We start from the raw sequence: 19,728 nt of genomic DNA on the forward strand, positions 1-19,728 counted from the left end.
AGTTTTTATGACCATTTACAAATACTTTCAAAGTAGCTTTTTGCTACTTTGCTAGAGTTAACTGCAGTAACAGTTATCAGTTCCTTGCGATACTTGCAAGGCTGTGAGCTCCCAGCCGAAAGGCTGAAAATTAAGTTCTGGAAAGCAGTCTTTGTGGCACAAAACACAATGAGCAAAATCTTCAGAAATACAAACTGTTGTCTCCTATGACAACCACTCCCCTTTCCTTCTATTTATCCCCCAGCCAGGGAGCCGTCCATGTGTGCTTTGCTTCCCGAGTCGACTCCTTGTCCTCCGTTGTTCCCCTCTCCTAACTGCTCTGTGCATATGTGCATCTGGAACAGGCCTCAGCTGTTCTTCCTCCTCACTCATTTCAGCCTCCAAAGGCAGCTGCCTCTCTGGTGGCTGGGAAATGTCGGACGGCCCTGGCTCTATCTCTGCGTCCGACGCAGAGCATCCATCAGAGCCTTTCCCAGACTTCAGCACTGGCCCAAGTTCCTCTCCAACCTCCTCATTGCCCGACTCTGCCACCAGCTCTGCTGGCAGCCTGCAGACCACAACAGAGTGTTTTTTTTCTGAATGGTAGGCAGAAATCTGTTGCAACCCTTTCCAGTTCAGATGTTTCATTACTCAACTAGATCCTGTAACATCATCAGTGCAAGTCTTACCACTTTAGCTCATAAGCTGATATTTTACTACACTGAGCAGCTAAACGGTGGTTTCCCACTAACTGGGATTACAACTGCTGTGGAAATCAAAGCTAAGATCCAACCACAGAAAACTAAAGGGCCCTCTGTATTTCTTATGAAGATGGTTGCTCTCTGTGACTGTCAAAAAATACAGTGGAAAGCTACTTGTAGCATAAAGAGCCTTCTATAAGGCAGCAGAACAATTTCCCCCCAAGGACACCCAGATATATAATAAGGCACAGCGATCTCATTGATCCTAAACATGGACGCTCAGAAATTGGTTCTAGGATTGCAGCCTCTAAGGTTTAACTTTAATCATACCTGTCCAAACAACATGGTTTTCGATAAGTCTTCTAAAAAAAAAAAAGACAGGGGAAGAGTAACATTTATCTTCCTTAGGGTGTTATCTTGGTGCCAGAATTATTAAAAAAAAGCAAGTCCTGTACCCACTTTTTATTAGACAGAAGTGACTGTTGAGTATTAACAATACAACAGCTAATATATGCAAAGTCTTTTGTGATTCTGCAAGTTTCTGCACGCTTTTGAAAATGCAAACCAAGAGAGAGGTACTCACAATAGCCGAGGCACTTGCACCAGCCAGCGTACATTGTTGGAATGCACTCGGTGGGTAACAGCCCACTTGGCCAACTTATCCCACTCATCCCGTGCTCGGCCGTAGATTGACAGCCGCAGTTCTGCATTCTGATATTTGCTCTCTTCTAGATCAAACATGACTTCCTACCAGGAGAGAATGAGCTTGTTAGCACTTTAAGAATAGGAGCTCTTCCTTAAAAAAAGCCAATACGAATGCATGTTCTTATATCCTGCCTTTTGTCTGAAAGTTCTGGGTGACTCAGATGGGGATCTCCCCTCATTTTCTTCCCAAACAACAATCCTATGAACCAGGTTGAGTGACAAAGAGGCCGGTTGAAATTCTTTCAACAAATCATGCAGTTAAATAGAGAAACTGCCTGCAGATTGCCTGATCCACTTCTGGTTTGCATATTGGGCCATTTTTCACCCTCCCCAGGCTCCTAGAAAGTTTCTGGAGCTTGGGGAGGGTGAAAAATCGATGTATCAGGCCCACCAGAAGTTGGAAAATGACCGTTGTCTTACCTGAACGGTCCTTCTATGGGTGCTGCGAAGGGAATCCAATCATGGGTTAACTTAGCCTTCTAGCCTTGAGACTGAGTATGCAAATATCAAAGTTACGCCTCCTCTGACTGGACTTCCGTTTCCTCTCCAGTTCTTTTACGAAGTCCACCGAAGGATCATTATGTCAATCCTCAAACAAGCCGCAAGTCATCCGGCACTACAGAGTCAAGTCCAGTCAGTAACAAGTCAGAGAGTCACATCAAAACGGAGCCCTGACCAGCCGAAGCTGCGGGCGGGTTTGGATTCCCTTCGCAGCACCCATAGAAGGACCGTTCAGGTAAGACAACGGTCATTCTCCTGTGTGCTGCTCCGGGAATCCAATCATGGGATATATCAAAGCAATGAACTCCCAGGGCGGGAGCTAGGCTGGTCAGGCTCCTCCGCAGACGGAAGGACCCTTTGCAACACTCTCCGCCCAAAGGACGCCTCGGCCGAGGCGAAGACATCAATCTTGTAGTGGCGAATAAAAGGCGAGGGGGATGCCCAAGTGGCCGCCCTGCAAATCTCTTCTACAGACGCTTGCGTCGCCCAGGCCGCTGTGGTGGCCGCACTCCTGGTGGAATGAGGAGTGATTCGCCTTGGAACCGGTCTGGAGTGGGAGTCATACGCCAACGCAATGCAAGCTTTCAACCATCGGCCGATGGTGTGGGAGGACACCTTCTGTCCCATTGAAGATGGCTGGAAGGAGACGAACAGGGCCTCCGATCTTCGGAACGACGCCGTGCGCTTCACATAGCGACGAAGAGCCCTGCGAACATCCAGATGGTGCCACTGACGCTCCCGCGAATGAGACGGGTGAGGACAAAAGTCCGGCAGGACAAGTTCTTGAGTTCTGTGAAACAACGAGTTTATCTTAGGAAGAAAGGTCGGATCCAAACGAAGCACTACCTTGTTCGGGTGGAAGATGCAAAGATCCGCACGAACCGAAAGGGCTGCTAGCTCCGACACCCTCCTGGCCGATGTTATGGCCACCAGGAAGGCCGTCTTGAGTGTCAGCAAGCGGAGGCTGATGGAATGTAGAGGCTCAAAGGGGGCAGCTGTAAGGGCCCTGAGAACCAAGGTCAAATCCCACGTGGGATAACGATGTACCGTCGGCGGTCGTAAGTTGGAAGCACCCTTAAGGAAGGTTCGAACTCGCGAGTGCTGGGATAAGGAGCGGCCTTGGCCACCCCCGACCACCGTCGACAAGGCTGTGACCTGACGGCGAAGCGTGTTTGGTGCCAACCCCTTGTTGAGGCCGGACTGCAAGAAATCCAGAACCTGGGGCACCGAGGCTTTGATGGGATCGACCCCGGTGCGTCGGCACCAGCGGCAGAAGGCCTGCCAGGTAGCCTCGTAAATACGGGTAGTCGACGGGCGACGGGCCGCTTGAATTGTAGAAATGACTTCGTCCGAATAGTGGAGGGCCGCTAGCATCTCCCGCTCACGTGCCACACGGCTAACTGCAACAGCTGAGGGCCCGGGTGCCGGAGAGCCCCTTGGTGGAGCTGAATCTTGTCGTCCGGGATCCTCCAAGGACGCGAAACGGACAGATGGACGAGGTCTGCGTACCAGGGACGTCTGGGCCACATTGGAGCGACCAGCAGCACTTCCGCCTGTTCTGTCAAGATCTTCTGAATGACCGACGGAAGGATCGGGAGAGGAGGAAAGGCATAGAGAAGGCCGGCCGGCCAACGGCTGCGTAGAGCGTCTACTCCCTCCGCCCCCGGAGTCTGGTATCGGGAGTAAAACCGGGGAAGTTGTGCGTTGTGCGGGTGAGCGAACAGATCCACCTCGGGCAGGCCGAAGCGGCGAGAGAGCTCCTGGAAGAGAATGGGGTGGAGCTGCCACTCCCCCTGATCCACAGTCGCTCTGCTCAGCCAGTCCGCCTGAGTGTTGGCTTCGCCCGAGATGTGCTCCGCCCGAATCGATGAGAGTCTGGGCTCCGCCCAATGGAACAACCTTTCCGCTTCCAGCATCAGAGCTCTGGACTGCGTTCCCCCTTGGCGGTTGATGTGAGCCTTGGAGGCCACATTGTCGGTCAAGATTAACACATGGTGATGAGATACAATGTCCCGAAACTCCAGGAGAGCCAGACGGATGGCCCGCAACTCCAGCCAGTTTATGCTGTTCGCCAGCTCCTGATCCGACCATCGACCTTGGGCCACCTTGTCCAGGGCATGGGCCCCCCATCCGAATAAGCTGGCGTCCGTTGTAACTTGAACGCGGTCCGGCTCCTTGAATGGACATCCCCTGAGGAGCCTGGACGACATCCACCAATGCAGGGACCGCCTGGCCTTGCCCGGGAGCTGCACCTTGATGTGGGAATGACTGGTATGCGCTCTTTGGAAGGGCAGCAGGAACCACTGGAGAGGACGCGCATGGAACCTGGCCCAGGGCACCACGCTGATGCAGGAGATCATCTTCCCTAGCAGTTTGGACAGCGACAGCAGCGGTACTCGCCGATGGGATAGCGCATGATGCGCCAGGTGGTATATGCTCTGCCTTCTTTCCGGGGACAGGAAAACCTCGCACGACATCGAGTTGATGGTGGTTCCCAGATGAAGGAGGAACGTGGTTGGGCGCAGGTGGCTCTTGGGCAGATTGAGGACAAATCCATGGTCCCGCAATGCGTCCATCGTGACCCGAAGGTCTCGGAGGGCCTGATCTCGAGAGGACGACAGCACCAACACGTCGTCCAAATAACAATTGATGCGTATTGGAATTGAACGAAGGGAGGCTGCCAATACTGCCAGAAGTTTGGTGAACGTGCGCGGGGCTGAGGAGAGGCCGAATGGCAAGGCCCGGTATTGATAATGACGGCCGTTGAAGTGAAACCGCAGGAACTTCCGATGTGCCGGATGAATGGGCACATGGAGGTACGCTTCCTTGATGTCTATGGAAGTCATCATGTCGCCTTGGCGGATGGAAGCCAATATGCTCTTTAGAGAGTGCATTTTGAATTTTTGGTATTTGATATACTGATTGAGCTGTTTCAAATCTAGGATTGCCCTCCATCCCCTGGAGTTCTTTGGTACTAGGAACAAGATGGAATAAAACCCTAGGCCTCCCTGCCCTTTGGGAACTTGCTCTATGGCCCTGATGGTGAGAAGATGAGATATCTCGGTGTCCATAAGGCGCCGCTTCGACGGGCACCTGGGCACAGGGCACCTGATGAACCTTCTCGGGGGGATGGATAGAAATTCTAGCGTGAGACCCAAACTCACTACTTGAAGGGCCCAGGCGTCTGACGTGAGCTCCGCCCACCGGTGGGCGAAGGTCAAGAGACGTCCTCCTATGGGCCCTGCCTCCTGCGAGTCAGCGGTATCTGCGAAAGGAACGGTTGCCCGCTCCTCGGAATGACCGTCTACTCTGCGCCTGACTCTGCTGGCGCCCCCTGTCTCTGGCCCCGGCTCGGTCCTGGCCACGGTCCTGTGCCTGGGAGAACCCCCTGGTATAGTTGGGGACATAGGGGGCAGAGGTAAACCCCGAGTCCCCAGACCGAAAGGGCTGCCGTCTACCATAAGGCTGTGGCCTTCTGGCCACACGGGCACTTGTGGAGGGAAGCACCCTACGTCTGTCCCGAGTCTCAATGAGAATGGGATCCAGCACTGAACCAAACAAGGCCCCGCCCTTAAAGGGCGTGGATGCTAGACGCCACTTGGATTTGATATCAGCTTGCCAGTGGCGGAGCCAGAGCAAACGGCGAGAAGCCACATTGGAAGCCACGGCTCGGGATGCAAACTTTGCCGCGCTAAGGGTGGCATCGGCAGAAAACTCTAGGGCCGCTATCAGTTTGGTGACATCCTGATGGAGGCGCAGTTCCTCCGGATCCAGCCTTTCCTGTAGTTGTCTCAGCCAAACTAAAGAAGTCCTATTAAAGAAGGAAGCTGCAGTGGCTGATCGCAAGGCCCATGCTGCTGCCTGATGAGTCTTGCGAAGGACCGATTCGGCCTTGCGGTCCTCGGCCTTCAATCCTTCCGAAATTTCAGAAGGAATTAACGCCGGTGAAGCAAGAGCAGCGATGGGAGCATCCACTGTGGGAAACTGCAGGAGGGCCTCCAACTCTGGAGAAGATGTGAAAAGCTTCCTATCACCAGACCCAGGGGGCTTAACTGCGGTCGGCTCATCCCACTGCTTTTGGATTAAATCAAGAAAAAGCTTGGGAGATGGAATAAAATCTTGCAGAGCCACCTGCTCAGCAAAGAGCCGCTCGGTGGCATCCAGGCCCACAGCAGCACTTTCTGCAGAAATTGCCTCCCCCATGTGGGTGGTAGTCTTGGCCTTATATAGCAGGGATTTGAAAAGAGTGTGCCTGAAAAGCCCAGGGGGCGGAGGCTGGTCCACAGGAAGGCCCTCGTCACCAGAGAGTTCCCTATCCTGGATTTCACCTTCTTCCACTAAGGGAGATTGTGCGCTAAACACAGAGTGTAAAGGGGAAGGAGGATCAGTTTGCAGAATGGAAGAATCCCCTTGTACTGCTTGGGGAGCCAGGCCTGAGTAGGCCAGAGTAGGCCTGGAGACCTGGGATCTACGCGCTAATTCCGCATCCACCCCTCTGGAAATAGCCTCTGAGATCATGCTGTAGAATTCAGCAGAAAGGCCCAAATCCTGGCCCTCCAGAGGCCTGAGGCCTGCAGCTGTGGGGGTGAACGTGGCAGAGGGCCCAGCGCGTGGAGGTGAACGAAGAGAAGCCCCACTAGCCTCCGAAATAATTGGGGGGGAACGAGGCCCGAAAGCCCCTACCTCAGGAATAGGGCCCTGGGGAAGCTGAATATCAGGAGACCAACCCTGCTCAACGACCCTCACCGGAGACCCAGGTTGCTGAATCAGAACCGGAGGGGAAGAAATAGGAGCCCCAGATGCCTTGGGGGGAACCTTGGCCTTGTCTTTGCGCTTGTGCGACTTATCCCGAACAGTAGATGAGGCTCGAGGCCTGCTAGTAGAGGCCCTGGTCGCGGCCCTACTAGGCCCAGGGCTGGCCCCTCCCTCGCCAGGGGAGCGGGGCTCAGAAACTGGCCGGACAGTACCTTGCAATACCGATTGATCAGCCATGATATGAATTTGAAAGAGCTCAATCAGCGAAACAAAGGAATGCAATTGAAAGCACTCGCCAAGAACGCCACGTGGAAGCAGAGACCAAGAGAAGCGACCTCCTCCCTGAGTCAGCAAACTCGAGTGAGGGAAAAGGGAGGGGCGGAAGCAGTGCGCAAACTCAAGCGCGCGGGCAAATCTGCCTTCTCATCCCAGGCATTACTGCGCATGTGTGAAAAGCGCTACCAAATAAGGTCACCGGCATCAAAGGCGCGAAATTCAAAGGAACCGCAGGGGAAATTCCCAAACAGCCGATTCATGTAATCCTCCGGCAGCCGCTCCAGCGAGGGCACAAAGGAGGGAGGCGGGGAGGGGGGGAGACCCGCTCCGACAAGCCAAAGCCTCGGATCTGACCGCGCTCGCGGGCGGGTGCTATCCGGCGTGGAGAGCAGCGCTGGGAGACTCAGCTTCCTTGCGCGCTGATGTTAAGGGAGGGCAGGCGGAGAACGCCCCACTCCAGCTGTAGCGATCCGATATCCCTTTAAGGGAAACAGCGAGGGAGGAATCGGCTGGCAGCAATCTGCCGCTTTACCTCCAATCCAGCAAGAAATCCACAGTGAAAACCAAGTAAATTCATCCTTAATCTTGAAATATTAGCAATTAATCAAGAGAGCGTTGAAAATAAGTCTCGTAGGCTTGACTGAGTAATAAGAACTGGAGAGGAAACGGAAGTCCAGTCAGAGGAGGCGTAACTTTGATATTTGCATACTCAGTCTCAAGGCTAGAAGGCTAAGTTAACCCATGATTGGATTCCCGGAGCAGCACACAGGAGAATGGGCTGTTTCCAGCCTCCTGAGGGCCTCCGGGGGGCAGTGGAGACCATTTTTGGCCTCCCCATGCTCCAAGAAAGTCATGCACGCATGTGCGGGGCAGCAGGGGGGTCATGCACGCATGCGCAGGGGTCACTGTGCGGGGGTGGGCACTTATGGCACCCGAGGCAAAAAAAGTTCGCCATCACTGGGCTAGGCATACCGTGGTTTCCAACTACAATGACTAGGTAAGTATTGTAGCATGGTGTGACATGAATAGATTGGCTTCAACTTCTGATAATTGAGGGACAAACATATAAACACTTAAGATCGGGCTTCTAATGTTCAGAAGTGAGTTATGGCCATTACTGGGCCTGCAGTAATCAAGAAATAACCTTTATACACCCACCACCCCTTTCTGCTCCCCCATGTGACTTTATTACTTATTACTTCTCCAAAACCAACCTGCTTGGTTTTCCCAAGCTTCAAAGCCCCAAAAGATAGCTATATTTAAATCTGCATAACTTGTTCAGCTCCCCTGGCTTTAAGAAAGTATCCACAAATGAGGCCAACTCGCAAGGTAGTCCAGATGCAAAGCACAAGCAGATGGACTGATCCTACTTTATTATAAGGTTACATTAACAGGATCTTGCCAGTCTGAAAATCCATTTCTCCCCGCTCCCCCCCAACTGCCTTTGCAGCCTAAAAAACTAGGGAGGGTCCCTTCTGAGACATCTGCCATGCCCACATTCCTTCTGCAGGCTGTCTCTTGTCCAACTCTTCTCCTGGCTGGGGCAATTCCCTATCTCTCCGGGACATTCCCACACACCATTACAGCAGCCCTCACCTTGATGATATGAGCAAAGTATTTTCCAGAGACTTGGTTGTCTGTTTTAATGAAAATCTCCCGCAGAATAGACTCTCCTATGGGGTTGTATTTGGCATTGAACTTGTCAAATCGATGAAAGGTGTTACGATCCTATTAATAGAGAGAATGCCAAGATAAATCATGATAAGCCAGAATGCAACAGCAGTGCCTTCTCTTCCTCACTTAGCACTACTGATAAAGATATATTTCTTATTCATAATTCCCTCCATCATCTCCCTTTGATTGGAGAGCATTGCCTCCCAAGATCAGAAGCTGCTATGTATTTCTTCAATGATCACTTTCTTCTCTTTTATAAATACTGCCAAATCACACACAAACACACACACACACAAACACACACATATTTGTATGTGTATGTTCCAGCATAACTCTGGAACGCCTCAAGCAATTTCAATCAAAACTTGGTACATAGATGACTTAGTCTCTGGAAACAAATATTGTGGTGGTAAGACACCCCTAAAACCCCTTGGGATGTGTGTTCTGTTAAGATACAGCATGTTGTGCCTTAAGATAGCTTCTACTGTACTGCTGTAAAATGGATTCTGCTGTACAGTGCAGAAGAGTTGCCATGGTAATGGCTTCACAGTACTCCACAAGGAGGCTACCTCTGGTAAGGGGGAAAATCCAACATTAGAAATTATGTTAGGTCCAGACATTTCCGCCCTATAAATAAATCCCTGGGCACCACCAGGTTTTCAGCTAGTTGCTTATAATTGAGGCAACTTTAGAGCTGTGTTCCAATAGACCTGAAAAACTCAGAAACTACCATTCTGCATGTGAGACCATTCTACTGTAAAGAATAAGAAAGTTTTGTCCAGCCTAGTTTCCAAAATTAAGATTGCTATTAGTCCAGTAGGAAAATCAGTTTCTAATTTTCTTTGCAAGTCAGAGGAAAGCTACCCTCTTTGATGAATGCATCTGACATACCGCATGGACATCGAGGGTGTCCACACTCAGATCGTATGCTGTGAGATTCATGGTCTCAAAGACCTCTTTAAGGGTTTGCTCCTTGCCCTTTTCCACATGAACGATTTCCTCCAGGTGTTTCTTCATAGCCCGTTTAATGAAGCGCAGCAGATGCTTCTGATTCATGCAGGATGAGGCATGGATGTGTGTGTCCACCTGATCAAAGGATTAGTGGATAAGTATACAAGCTAGGAAGATGGAAGCTTATCTTAGACATCAGTTCATTCGCTGACTTCAAGAAAAACTGTTATTCTCAAACTCAATTCTATTTTTCAATCCCTTAAATGGAAGTAATACTGACTTTCTTCTAAGATTGTTATATTCATTAACATACCATATTTTTCGGACTATAAGATGCACTGGTGTATAAGACACATCAATATTTCAAAGAGGTAAGTAAGAAAAAAAAGTTTTTGTCCTCCCCGGCCCCCAGGAGCAATCTGCAGGCTTCAGCAGGACTGGGGGAAGGCAAAAACACCAATTTTTGCGAAGATTTGTGGAAAACAGGCCTTTCTCCAACCCTGCTAAAGCCTGCAGAGTGCTTCTGGAGGTTGGGGGAAGCAAAAACGCCTCAGTTTTTTGCAAAAAATGGGCTGTTTTTTGTAAAAATGGGATTTGGGGGCAGGACTTCGGGAGGCCAAAAATGGCTGTATTTGATGTATAAGACGTACCAACATTTCCATGCTCTTTTGGGGGGCGGGGGAGGTGTGTCTTATACTCTGAAAAATACGGTAATTATTTGAATTTTGTTTTTTAAAAAGACAATCTGTATATACCAATCCAAAATAGGCCAGAGGTGCAAATGTGAGTACAAAACTCAGCATTTCTGTTGAAAGTATTGTCAGGCCTGCAGAGGTTCCTTTAAGAATCTTTGGCCGGCCACACACTCATTAAGGGGGGGGGGAATAGCAAGGGGTAGAATGTGTTGCTTTCAAAATAAAAAATTCCTTTCTAGAAGCTCAAGGTCATCTTTTGTCTCCGCAGCTTTGCACCTGACCAGAAGCAGTTGGCCGTGGGTGCTAGTGAGGAAGAAGAAGATTGGACCATGTGATGGATTGTGGATGTGGGAGCAAGATCATGAACTTTTAACTGGGTGGAATTCTGATGTCATTTCCAGAATTGGGATTAACACAGATGTACTACGATGTCTGCTTCATTAAATTGGAACTTTAAGGATCGTTTTGCCTTCGACTCTGATTTAATTCTACATGATACTTGGAACGATGACATGTATTTTGCTACCAACTTAAAAGCTGTAGGATTTGCTAGTGTTCTCTTACCAGTACAAAGAGGTCAAGGGCTGTACTGGTGAAGCTTTCTACAATAACTGTTGAACTTTCTAGGCTCAACAATCTGTGGCACTGACATAGCCTGTAGCCCTAACTACCAGCACATATTCTCAAATTATACAGCGCTTCTACCTTCCGAATGTTGTAGAAGTCACGATGTGGCACCTTTTTCTGAGCTGCCAGCTCTTTCATCTCATTGAGCAGAACATGCATCTGGAACTTTGAACTTAAGTATTGAAGTCTTCGATAGCAGAAGGATTTTCTGTCCAAAGGTGAAAAGAAATCAATTTCAGATTTGCACATCCTGATTATTTTCCATTTGAGATCAAATTTCATTATTATCCCAGAAGCTGTCTCAGCACAATTAATTGATAAAGGAACAATTTGCCTTTCCAGTTTTACATGGGTGGGGAAGTCATTTTACATGGGTGGGGAAGATCCCATACAATTAAGCCTATGCCTAGTCAGCCTAATGGTGAGTCTACAGTAGCTACTGTAGCTATTTTAAGTAGCTACTGCCTACTTATGTCTATGGAGAGTCACAGTAATCCAAGCCATGTTATCCCAAAGGCACCTTTTCAAGAGGCAGAGCTGAAGAAGCTTCTTGGATGAGAAGTGAAGCATCTTCAAAGAAAATCCAGAAAATCCAATTGTTTCTTGAAAAAACTCCTTTGGGACTACTGTCTACTTACAAAAATGCGAAGAAATTGAAAAGCAAAGCATCTGTTTTTGGTTCCTGGTATTAAAGTTATATTGAAGCATTTTCTGGAGCAGGAGTCACCAACCTTTCAGACCTCAGGAACCACTAAATTCATAATTTTAAGTCCCACGGACCAGTAATATGATCTTCCTAATCACCGGCTGAGTGGGCGTGGCTAGGTAGTCATGTGACTGAGTGGGCATAGCCAACTCAATGTCACTCACATTGAGGGGCGCCTCGCCAGCCTCTACTTGCCCCTCCCCTCCCAGCCACTCCTCGCCTCCCTGCCAAGGGTCCTTAAGGCCCCAACAGGAAGCAGTGGTGGGAGTTAAGCAGCCACCAAAAGAAAGAGTTGGCAAAGGTTCAGTAGAAGCACCTCACTGAGGACTACGAGCATAGGATTTCCAAGCAGAGGGAAGACCTGCAGGAGTGCAAGTCCAGGTACTGGCGGGCTGAGATGGCCAGCCAGTTCCAGGCCATGATACAGTCCCGCTGGAACAAGGTCTTCCAGCTCTTCACCACCAGCGGCACTTTCCTCCAGCCTTCGCCCAAAACCCCACACCAGGAGGCTGAAGCAGACCGCAAGTCAGAATTTCTGCCCCCCTCCAATCCACACAAAAAGACCCCAAGGGGGCAGACTCTGCAGCAACACAAATGTTCATTGCACATGAGGATCCCTGATTTAGTGCAATATAAAAAATGAAAATAATTTTTCTGCGGACCACCAAAATTTTCTCATGGACCACCAGTTGGTGACCACTGCTCTAGAGGACACTGTTTCTTTCAAGAAAGTCCAATAAACTTTCTTTCAACCTGAAGAATACACCTTGATTATTCCAGAAAAAATCATAAGAACTATGTTAAATCGACAAAAAAGAAGATAAATGTGTCTCCCGTGTAATCTTATGATGACAGGGTGTTTTACATAATAGATTCTAAGATCATAATGTACATAAGCCACACTTGTAGAATATTTGGAAAGGAGTTTGACACCTTGATTTTGCATGCACAGATCAAAAAGGTAGAAAACTTACATGGGGCCATTAATGATCAGAGCCATCAGAACGTTCATGTCAGCCACAAACTCCTGCAGGTCAGGATAAGGCAAGTCCAGTTCAGTGGTCCTTTTCAAAATGCAATAGAGAACAGACCCCAAAGATATGAGCAAATAGCAGTAGCCATAGCAATAGACTTACATACCACTTCACAGTGCTTTACAGCCGTCTCTAAGCGGTTTGCAGAGTCAGCCTATGGCCCCCAACAATCTGGGTCCTCATTTTACCCACCTCAGAAGGATGGAAGGATGAGTCAACCTTGAGCCTGGTGAGATTTGAACTGTCAAATTGCAGGCAGCCGAAGTAGCCTTGTGGTTCTGCACTCTAACCACTGTGCCACCGCGGCTCAGTTGCATCATTAAAAGAAAGCAAGGAAAGAACAGCCACCACCACTGCCTGGGTGTGCATAGAGGATAGTTTTCTGAGTAACCCAATAGATATAAACCTGTCAAACCAAGAACAGCCTTACCAATAATCCAGGGAAAAAAGCCCTATATCATTGTCACTAATACTTCGAAAAATTGTAAGAAGTATTTTACTAGGAAAAAATAAAGAGAAACAAGATGTTCTGAATGATTTGTCAGCCTTGAAGTAGACTAAATCATAGTTTTGAATTGGCAAAATCCTGGGTTTTACATTTGCTCCAGGATTAGTAAGGAATAACAACTGATTTTCTATATTAGGCAGAAAGGAAATGAGCAATGCAAAATATATGTAACTGCTGTAACAGATGGTTTAGAATAGCGATCCCCAATTTTTCCACCTTTGTAGATCGGTGGCGGCGGCAGTAGCAGCGAGGGGAAAGAGTGGATGGTTCCAGGTCATGCAAGCAGGGGGGTGGGCATGTGGGCAGCTCCACTTGCATGAACAGCGTGGGAACACACTGGCCCACATAGCTCCATTTGGAACTGTGTGCATGAGCTCCTGTTGTTTGTGCGGTCCAATTCTGAACGATACTAGGCTGCAGCCCAGGGGTTGGAGACCCCTGGTACAGTGTCATCAATATCTTCCTGACATTGGCCTCAAAGTTTCTTTTACATCAGATCAAGGAGTTGCACTACGACTGGAGCCCAATATCTGGAGCCCTTAACCTGGTTATGAGCTAAAGCGGGGGGGGGGGGGGTTCCAACTCGCGGTCCATGGGCCGGATGAGTCACAGGCTGGCTTTGCCCACCCTTGGTTTAGCGAAGGGGGGAAAGTTGTGATACATCACATGATGACATGTCATCGCGAGTTAGATGCCCTTGAGCTAAAGGGCAATATGAATATCAGATGGCTGATGAGAAGATGAAGATGCTGAGCAGCAGTATCCTGCTTTTCCTTCTTTGCTGTTTCATTCTCAGTCCAGAAGTGTGTGTTACTAGCTGCAATTGATACAAAAACTAGTAACAGCCTGTCAAAGTTTCTCAAGTTTGACAGGTTTAAGATGTGTGGACTTCAACAATGCTCACTGGGGAATTCTGGGAATTGAAGTCCACACATCTAAAGCTTCTAGACTGGACTGTAGTAGCCTATTTTAGAATCAATGTGACTTCAAACCTTCAGTGATGCTGAAGTCCAAGTTCACTATTTAGTTAGCACAAGCTACAGATACATTACATTTCTTTGTGTTTTACCTATCTTGGCTAGTAATTGTTTTCAGAGAAGGCCTAAATAGCCAGACTACTATGTAGCTGAAGGTGTTTCTGTTTTCAGTTCCTGTGTTTTTAGGCTACGCTGATGGGAACTGAAGAGAAACGCTTGGTAATCATAGCAAACTTGTGAGCGTTTGCTAGCAATCTTTCCAATTGCACCATTGTGTTTCTTCCATCACTTGCAATGTACTTTTAAAAGGCTTTTTGTTTAACATGGGATGTTATAAATCTGTCATTTGCTTTGTTACTAAAGGGTGAGGGTTTACATATTCTTTTCAAATAATCTTTTTGCTTTGAAAGTGAAAAGAAAAATAAAAGTACAGTGCATTTTTTTTTGCTTTAACTTATTCTGTTCTATTACTTTTTAGGGCAAGTGATGAGCCTTCCTAACTGAAATTTGTTTCTCAGTATGGCTGATTGGCAACCACAGCCCCCTCAATATTTAATAAATATGACTTTCCTGTGGGCAGATGGATAGAGAGAGAAGCGTGCTTTTTTGTTATTGTGGCAATTTCATTTCATTTTCATTTTATTGAGTTTATTGAGTTTGTATGCCGCCCTATTCCCGAGAGACTCAATACTAATCACTGTACATTATGCGCACATCAATAATGATTAGCAAAAAAGTAGCAGATCCTTTTGTGTATACCACAAAATGTTGCTCAAGAATGAACCTTCCTAAAATAAATTCTGTTTGGGATAATTATAGATCAATTTTTTTACTTTCAAATCTGTTTCCTTTGCAATTTGTTAGATGCAGAGAAAAATGAGAGGATCATAAATCTTGCTCAGCTAGACATGAATCATAGATAACATCACTGCCCCAGAAGTTATTTCTCTCCCAGATTTTCCCTAATAACCAGGTCATTCTCATGCCTTCAGCCACCTACTTACTTGTCAGTGATGTCCTGCTTGGTGTACACATGAACTACTCCATTGACCATCCTGAGGCCAAAGCCAAGATCTCCAGGCATTGATTCAGGATCACATTTCTCATAAGGATGCTGGTTTCCAAATGGAGGGTGCACTGGGGCATCTGTAACAGAAGAAAATGCTTACGACAAACCATCCATCTGCCCAGTGACCTTGGCTGTTGTACCTAAAAGCGTTTAATGGAATGCTAAAAGAGAAATCAAATGCTAATTTAACCTCTGGCCCATACCATAATCCACCCACCCACCCACCCCCAATTTCAGGGGTTGTTTGTTTCCATCCTTTTCCTCTAAGCGTTCATGGGCACAAACCAAGCAAATCAGTTATGCAAAGGCTGAACAGGTACAGCTAATCCTGTGATGGCAATTAGGATTGGGATTTCATTGCTAAGTGATGTGGTTACAAAGTGTGACCGCATCACTTAGAGATAACAATCTCTGCAGTCCCGGCCATTGTTGTTAATCAAATTCCATGGCTGTTAAGCAAGGCAACGTCCTGCTAGAACCAAAACCAAAGTCAGTGGGGAAACCAGCAGGAAGTCTCAGGCTGTCAGGGAGGTAAGTGGCTGTAGCCAGGTGGGGAAGGGACCAAGAAAGTATCCAGGGTGCAGGAGAGGCTGGGGACTGTGCGAGGAAAAATCTGGAAAAGTGTACAAAGGGTGAAACAAAGGTCAGTATGGGTTTATAAGGGGAGTGCATGAGAGGCATGGGTCAGGGAGAGTGAACAAGGGTGCATGAGGGGTGAGGGCTGGGGAGGGAGTATGAGAGTGTATGCAAGATAGGTTGGTGAGGTTGTGAGAATGCAAAGAGATGCGCAGAAAAACCCAGCAATAGCGATAGCTGTTAGACTTATATGCCATTTTACAATGCTTTACAGCCCTCTCTAAGCGGTTTACAGAGTCAGCCTATTACCCCCAACAATCTGGGTCCTCATTTTACCCACCTCAGAAAGACGGAAGACTGAGAACCTTGAGCCTGGTGAGATTCGATCTGTCAAACTGCTGGCAGCCGTGATTAGCAGAAGTAGCCTGCAGTACTGCACTCTAACCACTGCACCACCTTGGCAGTAAGGGTCAGGGAGGGTGTTAAAGAGATGTGCGAGAGGTATGCCACGGGACGGGGAAGGTGCAAGGGAAGCAGGGCAAGGGGCAGAGAGGGTGCAACTGGCACAAGTGAAGAGAGGGCGAGGGAGGTTGCATGGGTGAGGGAGAATTATCCCAGTGATTTGTGATCTTTCCTGCCGGCTTCCCCACTGACTTTCTGGGCAAAGTGGATAAGAAAGGTTGCAAATAGTGAGCACGTAATGGTATTGCAAACAATCATTAAGTGCAAACCAGTCATAAATGCCAAGCACCCCTATCACGATTGTGGGATTAGGTAGTGCTTGGATATCCAGAACTTCAAGGACCAGTCGTAACCCTACCGCTGCTGTCATTTTGAGTGGTTGCTGAATGAATAGTCATAGCTGAGGGCTACCAGTAACCGGTTAAGTTTATATTGCATATAGAATGTGATGGTTCCACTGCAAAAAAATTACATCCAGTCTTCCCCAAATTTGATAGGGAATCTCCGAATACTGTATATTGGACATCTCCACCCATCATTCACTTGTCAGCTTTCCATATTGGAGGATAAGGAGATGGGTAATCCAAAGTGTCCAGAGAGCAGAATGTTGAGGAAGCCTAATTATGTTACTCCTTCCCATTTACCTCATAATCTGTTTAGATTGCATGTTTCTATGGAAACACAGAGAACGTGCGGCTTTGAATGCAGTTGAAAATTTAGCCTACATGTAGAATTCCTTTGTTATTCCTGAGAAATATGACTTTTTCGTTTTCTCTTTTAATTTTTAGAAGTAAATTTCTAGTTGGCTTTAGTCATAGCTTAAGATGCACTGGAAACTCCTGGGAGAGCTAACAAAGATCCTGTCTCTTTCACTTCCTAGCCTTTTCCTTTATTAACAAAATCCAAATAGAAAATAAGAACACAGTATATACCAGTGTTAGCGAACTTTTTCAACACTGAGTGCCGAAACGGGAGTTCACGTGTGCAGGGGGGGGGGGGGCACTAAAAACCGGAAGAGCAGCTCCCCGGTGCACATGCACGGGAGTGCCAGGAACTGGAAGAGCATCTGGTCTTTCAGTTTCTGGCACGCATGCACGCATCAAGACCAGCTGGCCTGCACAACAGATAGCTGCAGTTCGATTTCCAGCTCTTCTGTGCATGCGAAGTCCAGCTGGCTGGTGCATATGTGCATGCCGGAACCCGAAAATGGGCAACGACTGGTGTGCCCAGAGAGATGGCTCTGCGTGCCACTTCCAGCACATGTGCCATAGGTTCGCAATCAATAGAATATACCAAATAAGCAAATGGAAGATTCAACTTTTTTCAGCATAGAACTGGAATTTCCTTCATGGTTTTTTGAATCTCTCTTTTGGACCCCACATTTAAAAAAAATCTGTAGTTTACAGAAACTTTGCAGAATACATAAGCATGGAGATAACTGTGGAGTTCCTGCAGCTATCCAATTTAGTCTACCCCAGTAGCAGATAATGCAGGATTTGTTATTGCAACTGTCACTGATTGTGAAAGAAGTTGTTGTGCCTCCAAGGTCTTTTCCTTCAAAACTATTTGCCAAGCTTTAAATAGTTTAAACAATCAGTCTTAAAATCTCTTTTTCTAACTATCTTCTTACCCATCTGTGTCACTAGAATTAGGGAACTGCTTTTTTTTCAATCCATGCCCAGTTCTGATCCTTACCTGCAGCCACAGGAGTCTCAGCGATCTCCTCATACATCCTGAGAACTAAGGGTTTTTCAGAAAGGTCCTGCAGGAATCGTGCTGTGGTTTTACAGAAACTTTGCAGAGAAAGCCCCATATACTTCTCCCGAATGAATAATGCCTTGACCACGCTTTTAGCAGCATCCAACAGGTCTGTGAAGGGCACCTGCGTAGGGCAAAGGAAAAGCAGTTTATTCAACTGAGGGGGCTGTCAGAGCCTCATTGTGGAAAGTTTCACACACTATAAAACAGAAGTCATCAGAGAAAGCACTTTGTATACTTGAAGATAGAAACCAAAGGTTTTGCATTCTACCAGAGTGATTGTCAAAAAAACAACCACCCCACTGTTAAGGAACATTGCCAAAATGCTTTCTAATATTTCTGTGATCTGTTTTTTTTTTTTTCTTTACAGGAAGCCGCATTTGGAGATCACAGGATGCTTAATCCATGTTTTATCTCATATGCATGCTAGTTCAGTCAACTGAAGCTATTACAACATAATAGTTCTACAGATGAAGTTATGATGCAGCCAACCTTACATCTGGTGGGACTGCAAAAAGCGAAGTCAAGTTGGTTGTTCAGCAAAACCCTCATTCTTACATACATATTTCCTCAAGGATTTATGGCAAGTTGACTTGAGTCAACCAATAAGGGAAGGTTTAGGAAGCTTTCTGTTCATCATTTTATTGTTTAGTATGCTTTAATCCCACTAGCACTGCTGATGTTACCTAGTTTTGGTAATGAAATGTCTGCAAAGACTTGTATAATTCATTATGCAAGTGGCAGTGAACAACCCCATCCTCTTCCTTCTTGCATTGGTGTGGTAAGAGAAAAACTGATCGCCACACTCACAACATGGTTGCCTGCGGCAGGACCACCAAGATTCTGGCTCGCATAGAAGTGATCAGGGGAGAATTAGGCTCTGAACTACCAATAAATATTCTCTAGGTGTGGACCCTGGCTCTTCACTAATAGCACCAGTGTAACTGTGAAGAGAGGGACAGGGTAGTTCAGTGGCTAAGACGCTGAGCTTGTCAATCAGAAAGGTCAGCAGTTTGGCAGTTTAAATCCCTAGTGCCTTGTAACGAAGTGAGTTTCCTTTACTTGTCCCAGTTTCTGATAACCTAACAGCTCAAAAGCATGTAAAAAAAATAGGGACCACCTTTGGTGGGAAGGTAACAGCATTCCGTGCGCCTTCGACATTTAGTCATTCCAGTCACATGACCACAGAGACATCTTCAGATAGTGCTGGCCCTTCAGCTTTGAAACAGAGATGAGCATCGCCCCTTAGACTTGGGAATAACTAACTCATACGTGCGAGGGGAACCTTTATCTTTACTAACTGTGAGAGGGAAGGATATGCTTACTGCTCACCTTCTCAGCAGAGGAAATTACAACAATATTTGTGGCTGGCTCCAGGGTTGAGTTTTTTCTCACTCACTAGATTCACTGGCTTCCCTCTCTTTTGCTTTACATATTTATGTATTTGTTTGCTAATTTAAATTTCTCTCCTGTCTTTTCATTAACAGAACAATCCAAACTGGAGCACATTCATGAAAAATAAGGAACAATGAGTTAAAAAAACAAGGTCCAAAATGACAATTCTGACAAACTTTTATTCCCCCCTCCCCCTCGAGCTCTGAAACGTTGGGCAACAATGCCAGAGCAGCACAGAGGAGCCAGCTTAACCCAAGCATAGATAAACAGCTGCATCTGAAACTGATCCCCGGAAACTTCGAGGGTTTGGCCCCAGCCCCAGCTCAATAGGGGGAGACTTGGCAAGCTGGAATCCTGAGAATGCCCCCTCTTGGCTCGC

The 19,728-nt window shown here is 47.3% G+C and overlaps 1 protein-coding gene across 6 annotated transcripts in view; it reads right to left on the minus strand.

Annotated features, from left to right (window-relative positions):
• Nucleotides 1–19,728, minus strand: part of AMPD2 (adenosine monophosphate deaminase 2) — a 69,350-nt gene that overhangs the window by 9,931 nt on the left and 39,691 nt on the right. For all 6 annotated transcript variants that reach the window (XM_087719864.1, XM_087719865.1, XM_087719867.1 and 3 more), the window contains 7 exons: nucleotides 17,892–18,078; nucleotides 15,094–15,235; nucleotides 12,545–12,634; nucleotides 10,943–11,072; nucleotides 9,483–9,677; nucleotides 8,514–8,645; nucleotides 1,264–1,427 (listed from right to left, as the gene is read on the minus strand). In XM_087719864.1, the coding sequence (XP_087575990.1) occupies nucleotides 1,264–1,427; nucleotides 8,514–8,645; nucleotides 9,483–9,677; nucleotides 10,943–11,072; nucleotides 12,545–12,634; nucleotides 15,094–15,235; nucleotides 17,892–18,078 (1,040 nt within the window). The remainder of the gene's footprint in view (nucleotides 1–1,263; nucleotides 1,428–8,513; nucleotides 8,646–9,482; nucleotides 9,678–10,942; nucleotides 11,073–12,544; nucleotides 12,635–15,093; nucleotides 15,236–17,891; nucleotides 18,079–19,728) is intronic.

The sequence above is a fragment of the Thamnophis sirtalis genome, unplaced genomic scaffold, assembly GCF_051295495.1.
Source record: "Thamnophis sirtalis isolate CommonGarterSnake01/CBP01778 unplaced genomic scaffold, rThaSir2_p1.2 scaffold_7, whole genome shotgun sequence".
NCBI classification, from domain to species: domain Eukaryota; kingdom Metazoa; phylum Chordata; class Lepidosauria; order Squamata; family Natricidae; genus Thamnophis; species Thamnophis sirtalis.